Source organism: Barbus barbus, assembly GCF_936440315.1.
Source record: "Barbus barbus genome assembly, chromosome: 28".
NCBI classification, from domain to species: domain Eukaryota; kingdom Metazoa; phylum Chordata; class Actinopteri; order Cypriniformes; family Cyprinidae; genus Barbus; species Barbus barbus.
The window spans coordinates 24,345,214-24,363,990 of record NC_136756.1 but is presented as its reverse complement, the minus strand read 5'-3'; the positions used below and the strand labels follow the sequence as shown (position 1 = coordinate 24,363,990).

Genomic DNA, 18,777 nt, shown 5'->3' with positions numbered 1-18,777 from the left:
CAAATCAAGATATAAGCTTCTAAAATTAAAGATTGCCATGTTTCTCATAAGTTTTACCTCTTGTTTTAGTGTTAACCGAGAAATTATCTCATCGTGGTCTATCAGGTAGAGCTCACCCACTTCTTCTGAGGTTAACTCTGAGTCCACACACTTCTGCTTCCAGCTGCGAATGAGAGGATAGCTTAACAAAAGTACAAAAAAAAATGGAAGAAAAGGCATTTTCTGGTGGGAGAAAAGAAATGCCAAATCATAAAATGATTTCTGAGGTTTTCCTTTAAAGTAATGAATGTTACCCCTCTCTGTCAGCTGGATCTTTGCTGTGTTCTGAAGCCGAGTCCTGGAGCGAGTCCTCAGCACCACATGAAGAGTCCTGGCAACGACAGAAAAAATATTTAAGGACTATCAGGACCATCATTCCATCCAGAGAAGAATGGGCTCTGGCAAAATGCTTCACAGTAACAGCACAGCAGGATTTTACATTTTGATAAAATTCAAAATACAGGGAAGAGAACAAGGTGATAGTTCTGCATTTCACAAAACATTCAACACAGGATTGGGGCATATTGATAACACATTACAATTGAGTAAAATCACTGAATAACTATATATACACTACTGTGAAAAAGTTTGAGGTCAGAAAGTTTTTTTAGAAAGAAGTCTCTTATGCTCACCAAGGCTGCATTTATTTGATAAAAAATACTGTAAAAACAGTAATATTGTGAAATAATTAAACAATATTTTAAAATAACAGTTTTCTATTTAAATACATTTTAAAATGTAATTTATTCCTGTGATGTAAAGCTGCCAGCAGCCATTACTCCAGTCTTCAGTGTCACATGAGCCTTCAGAAATGATTATAATATGATTTGGTGCTCAAGAAACATTTCTTATCATTGTTGTTATTATTTCTTATTATTATGTATTATTTTCATATTATTATTTCTTAGCAGTATTTGATGAATAGAAATTCTGAAATGTAAAAGTTTTTAATGTCACTTCTGATCATCCTTGCTAAATAAAACTATTGATTTATTGTTAAAAAGAATTGCTGACCTCGTGCATTTAAATTGTAGTATATATATATATATATAGATATATCAGCTTCACAGAAAGTACCTTAATACCCATGACATGCATCAATAAGTGATTATCAATGATTATCAAACATAAGTTTAGATAAATCATTTATGCTAAGCTGTTAATTTATAAATCAAACACAAAGCATCACCAAGGAAAATATTCTTGTGACTTCACATCAGTTTTTATATATACATAGCAAGTATGTATATACACTGTAGTAGAGAATTACATACACATATATGGAAACACCAAAATATTAGACTGCACATTCACCGTTTCACCAAATTATGTTTTTTTTAGTCATGCCATATTTTAAAGCTAATGTCAAATAAAATTTTGCCATGACTGTGTAGCATTCTACCAAATGGGGACAAATCTGATGATCTGTTCAAGGGTTTTAGTAATTACTGCTGCAACTGCAGGTTTTATTTTTTGGAAAGCACACAATCATCGAATCAACAATTCCTCTTTTCAGTTCTTGAATTCAGAGCAACTCGATTTCACAACAATGTCTGCACACAAAGTCATTGAAAAGGTAAGTAGTTTTTCTGGCCACACTGCATGCAAAATCTTGCACAAAATAAATACTAGACATATGACCAACAATAAAGAGCAGGATTTTGACCCAATTAAATTTTACTGTGGGCAGGGCAACCCAGCATGGCACGGTAAAATTTATTATGCAACAATACTGAGTCACGGCTGGTTACGACAAAAGCTCAGATTAGCATGCAAGAGATTTCTTGTTTGTCGCTTTGGGACATTTCATAAAGTGTCTTGATGGCAGGTGTTAAGTAAAATTTGCAATTAACCAGTCGCATGATGCAAAGCCAAGCATTAGAGTTACAAACAGCACAAGCGCAGCATGTGAGGGCACCGACATATCAGCCTGAAACGCTGACATGCTGTTACTTACTCCACTGGAGAAAGTCACATCTCCATTGGCTTGGTTGGATGAATACAGATTGACATATTCACCCTCCCCACCTTCATCATTAGCACTTTCGCTCTACAGGAAAACAAGAGGGAGGACAGCACAAGCAATGACAAGCGTCAGAGTAAAGGTGTGGTTCGGAGCTGATGCCCAATGAAGTAATAATCTTGGCGGAGGGAATCAATTGCTCTGGTGGGCCTGAAATCAAAGGACATTTGGTAGCAAAGCAAGATATAGCACTGGATATAGATCTGGAAACTTGGCACGAAATTTGTGCATTAGAGTGATTTTACTACATGAAGTTGAACTGCATTAAAGTTAACTGCCTAAAACACTCTTCATTGTGGTAAAATCAATGTAATGCAAGGCCTCAGGTGACTCACTGCTTAACTGCAGCAGAAGAAATACAATAAAGGACATCAAATATTCAATACATGATTACATTTATTCATAACTATCACAATAAACAATTCCTTCACCAAATAAGATCATTAACGGTCTCTAAACTGGAAGCAAGCATCATTTATCATGTAATAAAACTTTACTGCTCTCATTCTAATCAACATAGCTGTCTACATTACAAGTGTATTGACGTCAGACTCTTGAGCAGACAGCTTCATTGATTACAATGAGAGCAGTCACAATAAGCCATGTGCTTTCAGTGCAGACTAATGTAATAGGAAGTAACCATTTTCTCTGCCAGATTACAAAGGGTTTTATTACATTTAATTCAGTCCAAGTCCATTTAATTCTATCTGATTATTGTGGTATTACTGTATGATTTAGAATTTTGATATGGTGAATTTTTATGAAGGAAAAAAAAAATTAAACAAAAGCTAAAACATCTTATTACTTTAGCTTTTAACTAGCAATGACTTCTCTGAAGCATTGCATGCATTATGCTTTCTTTTAGTATTACTTATTTTTAATTTACATATCTTGTTATGCATTTTATGCAGGCTAATTTCATCTTTTATTATTATGGGTTTAATCTTTGTATCTACTGTGGATTTCATCTTTAATCTTACTGTATGTCACATTAATTATGAGATTTTTATCTGTTTTTAACATAACGTACATCACATTTTTTTGTAAGGCACTTTGAGCTGCAATACTCATATGAAATTAACTTTTTTTAGTTGATTATTTTATTATAAATAATAACATTTTGTGCATTGAATGAAAATGTATTGTGTATGACTATTCCAACTGTGATAATTATTCATTATATTATCAGATTATAAATAAAAAAATAATAAAAATAAGTTTAAGTTAATGATACATTATTATTAATCCATAATTATGATTAAAAGAATAAAAAAACTATTTATAATAAAAAACTATTATCACTTATCACCATTATTTAAAAAACAGACATTAAATCCCAAAGCTGATCCACTGAATTACTGCCTCTCTCGATATATATATATATATATATATATATATATATATATATATATATATATATATATATACACGCACACATACACACACATATATAAGTACATATATATATATATATATATATATATACACACACACACATATACACACACACACACACACATATATACACATCTAATAAAAAGAAATGGGACACAAAGTACCAGCTACTAACTCTTGAGACAGATCACCTATATTTAGTAGTCGCTTTCCCAATAAGAGAAAGTATCGAAAAGAGTTCCCTGTGATTCAGCAGACTTAGCCAGAGGATACAACTCAGCAGACATAACATCATAACAGGCAGCTCAGTCACCTAACAGCAGGGAGTCTGACGTGTCCCTGCGGGATGATGCATGTTTAACCTGAACTTTTCAGCAGGACACAGTTGCACGACCCCTGTGTGGTACATGCTTTTGACTCTTTAGATCTTTAGATCTCTGCCACTAAAGACTAGAGGCGTGTGCGGTGAAAAAACAACAACAAAAAAATCATTGAACCCTAACGAGGCAGCGCTGCAGTTAATTGAGGTTGTGAACTATTTGCTGCCTACAGGCTACAGCACCTGTGATTCATGTGAGCTATTATCAACATGTTTCCTCTTGTAGCCGCTGGCATACACACCTACACAGAGTCAATAATTAGACAATCAGCAGTGTTTGCATGTTTGTGCTACTTCTCAGCATGTGAAGAAGAATTGAAAAACTACAGAATCATAACTGTGATGTTTGAACTGCTGCACCGTAGTATTAAAGGAATGAAAATTTGCTGAAAGATGATGAAGTTGTTTCTTCATCGAAACAGATTTGGAGAAATATAGCATCAGCTGTTTGGACTCTCATTCTGACGGCACCCATTCACATCAAATCAAAATCCACCAACATATTTATTTGGGCTGTTTCAGCTATTAAACTGTGCTTTATCATGCTTTTACATGGACTGAAGTCATGTGTATTGTTGTGATTTTTATAAACTGTTTGGGTGAATTCTGACGGCACCATTCTGACGGCACCCATTCACTGCAGAGGAGCAAGTGATGGAATGCTATATTTCTCAAAATCTGTTCTGATGAAGAAACAAACTCATCTAATTCATGGATGGACTGAAGGTAAAAAAAATAATAATAATATTTTTATTTTTGGGTGAACCATTCCTCTACAATAGGCAAGCACTGCTATTAAATTAGGCTTTAAAGAAAATATTAAAGATATGAAGATATTAATTTATTAGTCCAAAAAGACAAGAAAAATGCGTTAGAGGCCAGCGAAAGGCAAGCGGGACTCACCGTAGGGACAGGCAGGGAGCCCTGGCGGTTCAGAGAGGAGTTAGATGCGGAAAGGCTGAGAGCGGTTTCTGTCTCACCAGGGCCAGGCCCAGACGCACACTGCTGCAGCTGACATGACAGAGAGGAGGAAGAGGAGGAGGAAGGAGACGCAGAGTGTGAGGAAGCCTAGGAGGGAAGAGAAGAGCAGAGGAAGGAAAAGAAAAAAAGGCCAGAGATTCATGCACAGTGTAGATCAGGGGTGCCCAACCCTGTTCCTGGCGATCGACTGTCCTGCAAAGTTTAGCTACAACTCTAATCAAACATGCCTTCCTTTAATAACGCGATGCTGAAGACCTTAATTAGTTGCTTCAGGTGTGTTTGATTAGAGTTGGATCTAAACTTTGCAGGACAGTCGATCGCCAGGAACAGGGTTGGGCACCCCTGGTGTAGATTATCGAGCAGATGTGAGCTGAATGGAGAAATAGACCTTAGTCAGAGTAGACGGCATATTAAATGTGACGCAAATTAAAAAAATTTAATCATGGTTTGTGAAAATTAGACATGGCCTAAGACCTTAAAAGCCCCATTTGGATGCTATTTTTATTCACATCCAGTTAAATATGACGTCTATTCAGACTGAAGTTTACTGTGCAGCAGGAAAGAACAACGTTAAGTGAATGAATTGTATAAAATATGGGGAGACAAAGGTTTCTATTTTTTGCCTGGTAACTGCTTGTGCTTGCTAGTCAGAGCGTGGGAACAAAAACAGGAAATCACTAAAACTAAAAGCACAAACAAATGGCTAAACTTGTGGGTAATATAGCTCCTAGCACATAAAGTTACTTTATACCTGAGCTTAAAACTAAGCAACACACCTCAGTGAATCCTTCTGCTCAGTCACGTGGAATGGGAGAGAAAACAATGGAAACCAAGTCAAATGAAATGAGGTAGATGGGTTAGCAAGACAAGAATGAGGACAAAAGCAAGAATAGTGCAAAGCATTGAAAAGGCAGCTTTTGTTGCTTTTAAAGCAATTTAGATCCTGTTTCCAGTTTAAAGTAACCCCATATAAATATATAGCATTATATTCCTATTTTATATATTTTTATCCCTTGGTGCCCACTTATAAACCTATAAGTATAATATAACAAACTATATTTCTAACACTTGCATTGTGCCTTCAAGACTTCTATGTAAACTACCTCTTTACATGTCAAATTAGATAGTGTCTTGCTGCCTTTTTCTCACGGTTGTCAGACTTCCCTCTGGGTCCTACATGCATTTAATCATTTATTACATGTAAAATGTCCCATCTCTTTGTAAAACTGCATTAGAAAAATCACTCACTCACTCACACACTCACACACACACACACACACACACAAAAAGTCTCTGTTCTATAATGTCACAAAAATAACCAAGAACATTTTTAAAAATAAACATCAGTCGCTAGTTTGTAACATTTGAATGCCACAAAAAATATGCAGAGTTGCAGGTGCTACACACATCTACGAATAGCACAAGATTTAAAGGATGTTACCACATTTTACTCTTATTTGAGCTGTTTCTCATAGGCATTAGCTGAATAAACATCAGACATGTTCACACAACACGCAATGAGAAAACGGATGATGTAAGATGAAGACGTACTTTTACTGGTATAATATGACACTGTTCGCCCAAGGCAACACTTGAACTTCAGTAAGCCCAACAGAGAATGAATGCTTCGCTTCAAGCAACTTAATATAAGCAATAATCTGACTCTACGGGAAATATAATACCGCTACCATTATGATTAATGGTGACTCTCAGTAGGATGAAAAACATTGCATCAACATGTAGGGAGGGTGAGAATGAGACAGACAAAACACACTGTGTACAGCGTGTGTGGGCGCAGTACTGACAGCAGTGATCTAGCTCTCACCAGTTGTCTCTGTTTGGGTGGCAGCGCTGGCGGAGGGAGTGTCTCGTCACTGCTGCTGAAGGAGTCGCTGAGACCGTACACTTCCTGAAAACGCTTCCTATTGCGCTGCTCGTAAATGCTTTCGCTCTGAGGCGTCTGGTAGAAAACGGAAGGCAGCGGCTCAGAATAGTCCTCCATAAACTGCATGTACTTCAGAACTGTGGGAAAACAGGGCAAAAAGTAAATAGGTTAAATCAAGACACAGGCAGACAGGTGGTGAACACTAGCACATGCATAGAGAGGGTAAAGGTTATAAGAGACTGTGTGAATTTAGCATTTTGTTTGGTTTATTTATGAAATTAAGCAGAATTTGGTCATATTCCCATTTTGTGTGCAAATGAATACTTAGAATTTTCAATATTCTGCTAACTAGAATGAATCTGTATGAAACAGCTGGCACATAAATGTATTAGTATAAAACTTCTAGAAATTGTTATTTGTAATATATTAAATAATTAAATTATATATAACAATATTGTACAATTAATTAAAAACAATTTATCTACATCTATATTTATATTTATTGAATCTATATTTATTTTTCAAATCTGCATGCAGAGAGACAAAAGCATCTTTGCCTATATTTTTTAATTTATCCCTTCTCACAAATTGAACATGTTTGAAATGCTCTGTAATTCTGAGTTAATCAAATTTCAAAGAGAAAAACAGTTCAGCATCCTCTGTGCGGCCTCACATAAAGTCTTCTATCAAGCCACACAGCTCATGTGCAAATTACGACATGATTCAATCGTCCCTCCCTCCAAACAAGAGTCTTTCAGCAAGAGCTCATTTCCTGCCGGCTTGGGTGAGGCCTTGAACTGTATTCAGTCAAAGATTTCTCCAACAAAGGCATTATTCCATCTGACCTCACACTGAAGCTGACATCACTGTTTCCCAACCCCTACCCAACACCGAGGGGCTTTGCAGAGAAAAACTGGCTTTGCCATACTGCGTCATATCTCGCACACATTACACAAGGAATTAAGTGAACTATGCAAACAGCTTAGTCTGAAGACAAACAGAAAAGTCAGGGCTTGAACTACTTGTTTGGTCATAGTGCTCGAAGATTAAATGCTGCTTTTAAAGTCGGCATGGAATTAAAATTCACCCTATTTTCTAAATGCCTGTAATTGATCTTATTGTGAATGATTCTTTTTTTTTTTAAACTAATCATTTTAAATCAAAATGTCATACCTTGATCTTAACATGAAATGAATTCTCTCTGGTGGTGAGTGCCAGACTTCTACAATAATTTTGTTAAACCCCTTTAACTGCAAGTTTGCATTCAATCAACATCCGATGGATAGAACCAAGTCCCCCCGCCCTACATGTCTTAATTTTTTCAATAATCCGCTTTACTTCGATGTATATCACAATATGGATGAAAAGATCTTAAAATTCTAAAATTCTAATATTTAAATACTGGCAACTTTAAACTTTTTTACTTTTACTATTTGTAGTTTTTTCACTGAGGGTAATTTTACATTTTTTATTAACTATTAATTTTTTCCCAGCACCTTCAGAAAATCTAAAATCTTTTTTTTTTTTTCATAAACAAAACTTTCTATTTTTTGACATTTTTGGCTTTACTGGGACAGGACAATATAGAGATTTGGCAGGAAACAAAATGGGAGAGAGGAGGGGACGTGATTGGGAAGGATAACTATAAAGTTTTACTAACTCTAATTCTTTGACAATAGGGAAGTCCACAGCATAACTGTAAGAAACGTTGGAATCATTTTTAGAATTCATTTTTCCAGATGATGAACAATAAACCTTTATTTATCCTACTTTAAAGAGCTTGAGCATTTAAAGCGACAGACAACAAAACGGCAGCGCAGTTGCTTATAATAAACTGCTTTAAAAAAAAAAAAAACGACATTATCATGCATTGATGTGGACACTAATATAGTTATATTAGTTCTTGTTGTGAATGGGTCTTAACTCGATTTTCTCAAAGTGCAACAGCGCTACATTGTCAGATCTAACTAGACAAGTGTGTCTTACACAACATTTGAATTCCTCATACTCACTATGGCGACTCTTCTTCTCTGGCAGGGGTGGAGGGCTCTGAGGGATCTGTGCGTTCTCAGCAGGGCCAAAGTGTCCCATAAATTCTCCAGGGTTCGAGGGTGGCATTGAGGGAAATAGGGGGAATGGTGGGGTCTGCATGTCCTCGTCGGGAACATTATCATATTGAGAGTACAGTCGTTCCACCTGAGGCGGAGGGGGTCGTCGTTCCTTCTTCGGGAGAGCGGGCGGTATCGATTGAAGCTGAACAGGGAAGGAGGATGATTCATTGTGAGACTCGGGGAGTGGGCTCAGACAACCCCCTGTTTGTGTGGGAGGGATCTGGTCGATGCTAGACAGGTCCTGATGCAGGAAGTCATAGTCGGGGTCGTAGCTCTCCGCTGTGTCTGAGTAAAGCAGGGGGACAGAACAGAGAAGAGAAAACTCATCAATATATTTAAACCACTCTTGGGCTGTGTAGTCGGACAAGCTATCATTTCAAAATAGCTTTCTCAACAATGATTTAAACACTCACCTAGAGTCTCACAGCTGGTGTTACGAGAACACTGTCCGCTGTCCTGCTCCAAAGATGACAGCTGTTCATCTGACTTGCTCAATATGTTGATGCTGCCACATGGGGACAGTCGTGGCGATTCCCCTCCATAGGAGTGACTGCCTCCTGAAAAACGCCTCTGTAAGGCATCTGCTTCATATTCCTTTAGATGAAATTAAGAACAGTTAACCTCAAGAAACAAATCAAACATTAAATATTTACTCACCAAAACTGGTAAGACTTTTTCTCTTCGGTTTCAAAATCTTTTTAAAATAAGGTCTTTGGACCCCAGGACTTTCATTTCCTGGACAAAAACAGTTAAACTCTCCTTCCAAATTCCTTTTTGTGCTCCACAGATTATACTAGGATCAGTAAATAATGGTAAAAAAAAAAGAAATATATACTATACATATACATACATATATATATATATATATATATACATATACATATATATATGCTAGTTTGGGACTGAATGTTGGTTGGTATTTACTGATAAACCATTGACTGATTTTATTATTATTTATTTTTTATCTATATAATGAATGTCAGTGAAGTGCAATGTTGTTTTGGACCAAAATTACTTTCATTTTATGGACAACAACAGACATTAGGATGAGTAAATGATTTATTTTTGGATGAACTATCTGTGGCTATCTTTAAACGTCATCTTAGCTACTGAAAACTGAGTAACCTTTCATTGCACTAAACTTCAGATTCATTCTGAGAGGTTACAAAAGATCAGTTTTAGGGGAAGAAGTCTCGTGAGTCGCAACACTGTCATTTAAGGCCCACATTAGGCTCTTCGGTTGCAGATTGGAGCATCAAGGGAACACCAAAATCTCACCTGTCGACAGATACCAATAGGAAGACTTGATCCACTTGTGGTACGACTCATTGGCGCAACCACGGCAATCCTTGTGGGAGACGGTGCTGATTGACGCTTCTTTGGGGGAAGAGCCGGTGGACTGCAAAGGGAGAGTTTGTTTAGCCAATACTAGCATCCAAAGAGATGTCATATTGACAGGTAAATTCATCTCATACAAGCTGTCAACCAAGAAACCAACAGACAAATTCTGTGTTAAGAAAATCTGCAACCAATCCTAATTGACCAGGAACATTTTTGCAAAGCGAAAGTGGAATCCAGCTCTGGAACCACAAACCACGACTTCATAAATCAGTCATTCAGTCAGTCTGATTTGTTGCTCTGTCGCCCCAAAACAGCTGCTAACGGTGAAGTAATACAGTAGAACGACTAGCAGAAGAACTGAATCATAGTGAATGTGGAGTATGTCTGGCTGACATTTACAAATACCAATTAACTTTTGAATAACCAGTCTAAGCATACCAGGTCAGACAGATTTTCTTGAAGTCTTAAATTGTTTCACCAGACGAGAGGCTCGACTGGAGATTAAATAAGGTTCTCGCTATGAAGCGAAACTATAAAACACCTGGAGGATCTGTCGTAGTCCTAACACGGTCATTTATTTTAACAGTCTGACTGATGTAAATTTTCGGCTGTGAGCCGAGAGACTGTTGGCCATGAAGGCCTCTACATGCCTTTTCAGTGAGCTAACTGTGCTTCATCGCGCATTTGGGATATTAGGGCTGTAACAACACAGACAACAACAAATTTCATTATTAATCAGGGCGTTGCACTGAGCATGCAGAACTTTCATCAGAGATTTAATTTGCAGTTTTAAAAAAAATTGCTTTAAAAAAAGTGAACAGCAGAAAAAAAAAAAGTAGTGTATAATGCAAGTTGCCTGAAGCATGCTGAATACATATAGTTTCATATGGTCGGATTGTCACATCATGCACTTTGACAGAGTGAGCAGTGTGAACAATGTGGTTGAGAGGTTTTTCACCACAACACAACTTTAGACTTTACGGTAACGGGTTATATTCTTATAATGTGAATATTTCCAATTTTGAAAAGCAGCTCTAACAACAAGTGTTCAGGTAAATGTTGCAGCCTTGTTCAATGTCAAATACTTGATAGACTGTGCAAATACTTGTTGTTAGTATCAGCAAAATTCAAGTAGTCGACACCAGAGTAATTTCACAATACATCATGCCAATTTCAATACAGCAATATTCAGTGGCAATGAAAATGCTAGGGAACACACTCAATTGTTTATGCAAATTATTCAAGTTAAGTTGCTCAATATTAAAATAAAAATTAACAAATTAAAATAATGGCATGTTGCATTCAAGGATTTCTCAATGAAGTAAACACTGCTTCCAAATTTTCCATTAATTATTCAAGTAAACAATCAATAGCAGTGAGTAATCATGTTCTTCTTATTGATATTATAAACAATGAAATTAATGGAAAAAGCAGTGTGAACATTTTGCTAAAAACGCCTGCTTTCATGTTCCAAAGCAGAAAGAAAGTCACAGGGGTTTAGTGAGTAAATAATAACAGGATTACAAAATTTTCATTTTTGAGTGAATTATCACTATAACAAGCTTAAATTATATAGCAAAAAACTTGTTGCTGAGTGAACAAACCAGGTGGTAGGCTAAACTTGGCATCAAAATAATCTCAAACAAAAAGCTTATATTTTGGAGACAGACTTGTTGGAAGGCTGGAAACACGCCAACAACATGGAAATGCCAGCAAATAATTCAGAGTACAAAGCGAACTCTCTTTTATGCCAGCGGCACAACCTAATCCTCTCCTGTCTAGACTTGGAATCAGAATATTCCTTCTTGCTGTTTCTGTCTCTCTTTTTTGTCTCTTTCGGTCTTCAGTGGAGAGCTGACACTGTGAAGTTCATTTCTCAGAAAACAGCCCATATGTCAATGACTCTCTGCTAGAGGAAGCTGAGCCTTCGCTGTTGCACCCTACAAAGACCTGAATTCTCAAGAATACCACTATTTATATCTCTCTTTCACACCTTTTCTTTTAGGCTTCCCACAAACCGAGATGGGTCTGTGCAATCATCTGTAGCTAAGACCAGCACTTAAAACATACACGACATGTTGCTGCAAACCACATCACACCTGTGATCTCTAAATGTTTACTGCATGTTATCCAGATAAGATAGCACGATAAGATAACGCAGCATACTTCCTATTTCCTCTTGTAAACTGTACCACCTTACACTCACTTGTTTCACCGCATAAAGCTTGTAAGACTAAATAAACAGCAATTTCCAGGAGCACAGTACACAACAGGGCCTGACATTTTCAGTAGTTTTTAAAAAAAAAAATCCTTTTTCTATTGGGTTTGCCATTTTTAAACCCCAAAATGTAGGATATATCTTAAAGCAGTTTTAGACTTAAAAAAAAAAAAAATTTAAAATAAATAAATAAATAAATAAATAAATAATACATACATACATATATATATATATATTAGGGGTGTAACGATACGCGTATTCTTATTGAACCGTTCGGGACGCATTACAAACTAAACGATTCCTTGGACTAATCCTATTATGTTTGGAAAATAAAAGAGCTTAAAGTGTATGAAACAATGTTCTCAGTGCCACTGCGCTCAACAAGGCAGCCCAAACGACGTAACAGGCAACGTGCTGTCTGCCCAGTGATAACCTCCCCTTGCTGGGGTGCGTCGAAATATGATGATCTTGTATCGACGATATATGCCAGAGATATTGTCAAAAACATAAATTATTGGCAATATTAAGAGTATTTGGCATTTCCAATTAATGTAGGCCTGTTACATTCTTATTATATCTAGACCTATTATTATTATTATTATGAAGTTACTTTTATTATTAAATTTAAATTAATTTAATTGGTAATGTGGTAATTTATTGCCCGGCAATAATTACCACAAAACTGACAAGCTGTGAGGATAAGTTTAAGCTATTAACTCAATTAAAATGTTTTTAAAAAAGGTCTTTTAAAACAGGTCTATTAGGCTATACAACAAATTATAGTCCTATAATTAATATATTAACACTGCAGTCATCAATAAAAATCAATGAAATAAAAAGCTTTTATTTCAAGCACCAACTTTCCAATACAACCTGTTTAACACAAAATACGTTTCTTCTCATTTTTTTTCACTATGTACAAGAGAAATATTAAGGGAATAAATGAAAACAGCTATAGCCTATATCGTTATCAGCATATGCTGAAGTAGATTCGTCTCTCGTCGTCTCTGAGAGAATAAGCGGCATCAGATGCCGAAATCTCTGTCCTTACTCCATCATTCCGTTTTTACTTTCACTTTCTGCATAGTGAATTGACTGAGATTACGATGTTCACCGGCATAAATATTGAGTAAAGTTTGCACGTGTGCAAATGCGTACTTGTGTGATATCCATTAGCTTACTTCATGGTTTAAAACAGAAATCTTTCCAACATTGCGACGTAACCAATTACCCCGCCCCCGAAACGAAAACGTACTGAACCGTGACACCACTGTGTCATATCGAGCCGAACCGTGAATTGTGTGAACCGTTACACCCCTAATATATATATACAGTGCCCTCCAAAAGTATTGGAACAGTAAAGACAAAATTGCTCTGTTGGCTGTGGAGTCAAGACATTTACAAATATGATTAAAAGATGAATATGAGACAAGACTACAGAATGTCACATTTTATTATTGGGTGATTCAACACATAAATGTTATACCAGCTAAGAAGTTCAGCACTTTTAGAGTTTCATCCCTCTATCTGATGTGAGCATAAGTATGTGTCCTGTTGCATTAATTCTTCAGATATTAAAAGCAGGGAATGTGTCGTATCAGTTATATCCATTACTTTTGTATTCTGAATCCTGCAATCGATGATGACACACACAAACCAGGATGAAGATGAGGGAGCTAACTCTGAAAAAAAAGCAAGCAATTTGGATGCTAAAAGAAAGAGGAAGTCAATTAGAGCTATAGCAAAAACAAAGGGCATGGAGAAATCATTAGTTTGGAAACCACCAGCAACCAACAACTACCTGATCGGCTGAGAAAACAACAGTAGTTGATGACAGACAAATCATAAAAGCTGTGAAAATGAATCCTAAAAGATGTGTCTGTAAAATCACCAACAACTTCCAGAAAGCTGGGGTGATGCTCTGACAATCTACTGTCCTCAGGAGACTTTGACACAGAATTACAGATGCTACACAGCAAGATGCAAACCTCTGACCAGCACCAAAAATAGAAAGGCAAAGATTAGAGTTTGCAAAAATGCACAAAGGTGAGCCAGAAGAGTTTTGGAACTGTGTTTATGGACCGATGAGACAAAGATGAACCTTTATCTAAGTGATGGGAAAGCAAAAATGTGGAGAAAAAAGGGAACTGCAAATGATCCCAAGCATACAGACTCATCTGTAAAGCATGGTGGAGGTGGTGTCATGGCATGGGCATGCATGGCTGTCTCTGGAACAGGCCCTCTCAACTTTACTGATGACAATGTATGATGACAGTAGCAGAATGAATTTGGAAGGGTACAAAACCATCTTGCCTACCAATATTAAAGAAAATGCCACCAGATTCATTGGGAAGTGCTTCACATTGCATCAGGACAATGACCTAAAACACCCTGCCAGTTCAGTCAAGGAGTTTATAAGGGCAAAGAAATGGCAAGTCTTAGATTGCCCAAGTCAACATCCAGATTTAAATCTGATTGAACATGAATTTCACCAGCTGAAGAGGAGAGTAAAGGCAGAAACTCCCTTTCAAAGGATGAGACCAAGAGTCTGGTGATGTCTATGGGTCACAGACTCACTGCTGTGATTGTGTGCAAGGGATCTGCAACTAAATAATAGCTTTTAATCTTTTATATCTGCCTTATGTTCAACTGTCCCAATACTTATGCATACATCAATGAGTGGGCTGAACTCTAAAAGTGCTGTTCTTTTTATTTGGTAAAACATGTATGTGTTGAAACGGCTAATAATAAAATGTGACATTCTGTAGTTTTGTCTCATATTCATCTTTTAATCATATTTGCAAATGTCTTGACTAGAGCAATTTTGTCTTTACTGTTCCAATACTTATGGAGGGACTTAACACTTTGTGTATTTAAATATTTTATTTTATATTATTTATTATATATATATATATATATATATATATATAAACACCATAAGGATTTAATTAGACATTTTCATACCAATGTTCAGGCACTTTGAGTCCAGGTAGAGGAGGTTTAGGAGGGGCCATTTCCTCATCAGGGGCATTATTTGGGGTCTCTGTGACCTCGGCTGGGGTAGGGGTATCATTCAAGACGGTTTCTTTCAACTCAACGACAGGGGGCTCTGGAACACTGCCATAATAAAGTGGTAGTAATGAATGACACAGCATTCCAGCGCTGACACACAACATTATATTATAGGTCAACAGCCCAGCTGGTGACTTTTACTGAATTTGAAGGTGGCTTTCAACATCACCCAGCTCAATTTTAAAGAATTTCTCAAGGTATAATGTTGTTTTTCAAAAAGGTTTCCATTTACCGTTGTGGACTGGTGACAGGAGGCAAGGTTTTGACAGGTGTTGTAGGGGAGGGGTGCTCCTGTTTCTCAATGGCGACTTTAACCAGCTCCTACAGGAAACCACAGGCAAAGTCAGATTTACACACAACACTATCAACTAAGAACAAAACCCATGGCTAAATACAGCTGGAATATGGGCAGAAAATAGCTGTCAGACAGAAGACAAGTCATGACGGAGTTCTATAGACTATTAATACCTTCACACCATCCAGCACTGCTTTGATCACAGTGGTGACAGTTGTAACTGTTTCTTTATCTTCCAAATTCACCCCCTCCAGCATCACTTGGTCCGACCAGCGAATGAGGTTTGCAAGACTTTGATAGAGTCGACTGAGACAGGAGGACACTTTTGAACTGGTGACAGATGGACGGGGAAATAAAATATTTATATGGTTCAGGCAGAAAACATGTTGTTTGAAAGCTGAACTATAAACTGATTCTCTCAAGAAGCTCAAAAACATTTTACCTGCTCATTATCTTGACATCAAGTTGTACCAAGCCCATAATGGCCTCTAGAACTTTGCTAGCAGAACCAGGAAGCATTTCCAAGACCTTCTTGTCCACCGCCATCTTGTCGATAATCGTTTTGAAGTACCGCAAAGCGCTGACCACTTCTTTCTCATGCTCCTCTAATCGATTCAGACTCTAAATGTGGTAAAAAGAAAGTCACTAAAACCAGTGTCTTCAATACGTTCAAAGATAACAATGTGCTTATTTGCCTTCAGATTGCCCATGTTTTCAAGCTAACATCATTTACTACCTTGGTCACGGTCTTCTCCGGGGACTTCACAGGTTGTTCTGGTGGTGGTTTGGACTTTTTGTTTGAAGGTGTCCGCTTGATTTTGGGAGAGTGGAATTTGTCCTTTAGTTTCATTGTAAATGATGTCAAGTGGGAACGCTGGGATTCTGAAGGAAGACAAAAACAAACATTATTATGAGGTGAATTAGCTGTGTGTGTATATATATATATATTTATATATATCAGGCATGTGATCAGCTAGAGACAAAAAAGAAGGAAAATCTGACCACGCTCCAAGCCAAGCTCCCAGCACTTATTAAAAATATATATATTAGCACATTAAAAGATATCTTATACTGTAATACATACTATTGTCCTGTAAAAATTTAAAACAGCACTTAATAATCATGATAACAATATAATATAATATAATATATAATATACAACATAATATAATAAAGTACTATAATATATTATAGTAATATTATAGTAGAATTGTTATTATTATTATTAAAGTACCAGCATTACAATTAATGATTCTGAAATAAATATCTTCTGCTCATCAAGGCTGAATTTATTTGATTAAAATAAAGTTTAAAAAAAACCCCAGCAATATTGTAAAATTATTATGAATTAAAAAAAAAAGTTTTCAATTTTAATATATTATAAAATATAATGTTATTCCTGTGATGCAAAGCAGAATTTTCTTCATCATTACTCCAGTTTTGTGTCAGTTTTAATATCAGTGTCACATGATCTTATAGAAATCATTACAATTTATTTGACTCAAGAAACATTTCTGATTATTATCAATGTTGAAAACAATTTTGCTGCTTCGTATTTTGTGTGGAAATGGTGATACACTAGTTTTCAGGATTTTTTTGATAAATATAAAGTTTAATGAACAGCATTTATCAAATATATTAATTAAATTGTTAATGCATTTATTAAATAGAAATCATTTTAAATGTCTTCTCTGAGGTTGTACAGTGATATCCTCTTCGACTACAAACTGAATTGGTCACAGTGGGACTTATCGCTCTCTTGGAGCGTGCCGCTCTGGAATGAATTCTGGTGATGACACTATTGTGCAGGCCACAAAACCATTTAGGGGCAATTTATCCTCACACACATTAAAGGAATGAAGTGCTCGGGGTTTGCGAGGGCGCTCTGTGAACATTCAAATCATATGATACAGAAAAAGAAAGAAAGAGTGAGTTTAATGGAGTTTTGTCAGGATTGACTCATGTGGATATTAGCTTTGAAAGTTTGGGTGTGCCTTAAGTGTTTAGGCTAGCGAACCATCGTTCTGAAAAAAACACTCAGTCTACAGTTTTGAAAGTTGTGAAAATGATATGATCTATGGGTTTCAGTTTACATCTTATGCGTAAACATGATTTTGTAATTATTAGCTAGTTAGAACCAGCTGGTTTAAACAGGAAGGACATTCTGAGTCATTGTTTATATTTTAGGACTGATTTCCTGGAACAAAAAGATTGTAAATGTACATTTAAATTTGTTATTGGCAATCTAACCTCTAACAAAAAAAAAAAAAAGACAACATCAGATTCAACGGTTACTGAAAGTAAATGCATTTAAAATTGCGCAGGACTGGAATTACCCAGGACGATGGAAGTCTTATCTGTCTTATCTCACAGTAACTGATGTGACTGCTAATCTAAACAGGTTAAATTGGCCATGAGAGCCAACTTCCTGAAACACTGTCTAAGAAAACGCACCGCTCTACTAATAAAAACACGGCAAACTAATAAGGTGTGCATGTGTTCTCAGAGGACATGATCTTTCCATCCGTTTCTTGATCCTCACGCAGTGGGAAGTGCAGTCTACTAATTCATATCCTCTTTTTTTTTTGCATATCCTCTTCTGAAACAAAGTAGTCGACCACAAACTCTGCACTCATTTTTTGTTCCCCTCTTTCACGCTTTCAAGAACCATCCTCAACCTCTGGCCACATCTTAACCTGAAGTTTCCACCACCAAGATGACCTACAACCAAATACAGAGTCTGGGTTTAAAACATCAATGCATGAAAGCTTCATTAAAATAGTCTGTTAAACGAAAACTTGTCTTTAGACAAGAAATTTGTACTGCATTTAGCATTGATTTTGACTGATCCTTTGTGTTTTATCACTCTCAATCAGATTTGTGCAACACTGCATTTCACAACAGCTCTAGGCTATATTTAAAACATAAAAATGGCAAAGTAACAAATAAAGCTGAAGGTAAAAATGTTCTCAGCATGACCTGATAAACTTGAAAAGTGTAAAGAAACTTCTCTTTTCAGTTTCTGACTCTTTTGTTAC

At 36.4% G+C, this 18,777-nt stretch overlaps 1 protein-coding gene across 2 annotated transcripts in view; it reads right to left on the bottom strand.

Annotated features, from left to right (window-relative positions):
- Positions 1 to 18,777, bottom strand: part of LOC306848339 (rap guanine nucleotide exchange factor 1-like) — a 28,731-nt gene that overhangs the window by 8,150 nt on the left and 1,804 nt on the right. Inside the window, exons 2-13 of one of the 2 annotated variants that reach the window (XM_079382824.1) lie at positions 16,476 to 16,621; positions 16,182 to 16,360; positions 15,913 to 16,069; positions 15,677 to 15,765; positions 15,337 to 15,489; positions 10,092 to 10,212; positions 9,227 to 9,407; positions 8,715 to 9,098; positions 6,643 to 6,839; positions 1,997 to 2,089; positions 294 to 370; positions 58 to 163 (exon numbers count right to left, since the gene is read on the bottom strand). In XM_079382824.1, the coding sequence (XP_079238950.1) occupies positions 58 to 163; positions 294 to 370; positions 1,997 to 2,089; positions 6,643 to 6,839; positions 8,715 to 9,098; positions 9,227 to 9,407; positions 10,092 to 10,212; positions 15,337 to 15,489; positions 15,677 to 15,765; positions 15,913 to 16,069; positions 16,182 to 16,360; positions 16,476 to 16,621 (1,883 nt within the window). The remainder of the gene's footprint in view (positions 1 to 57; positions 164 to 293; positions 371 to 1,996; positions 2,090 to 6,642; positions 6,840 to 8,714; positions 9,099 to 9,226; positions 9,408 to 10,091; positions 10,213 to 15,336; positions 15,490 to 15,676; positions 15,766 to 15,912; positions 16,070 to 16,181; positions 16,361 to 16,475; positions 16,622 to 18,777) is intronic. The other variant, XM_079382825.1, reaches the window with a different exon arrangement.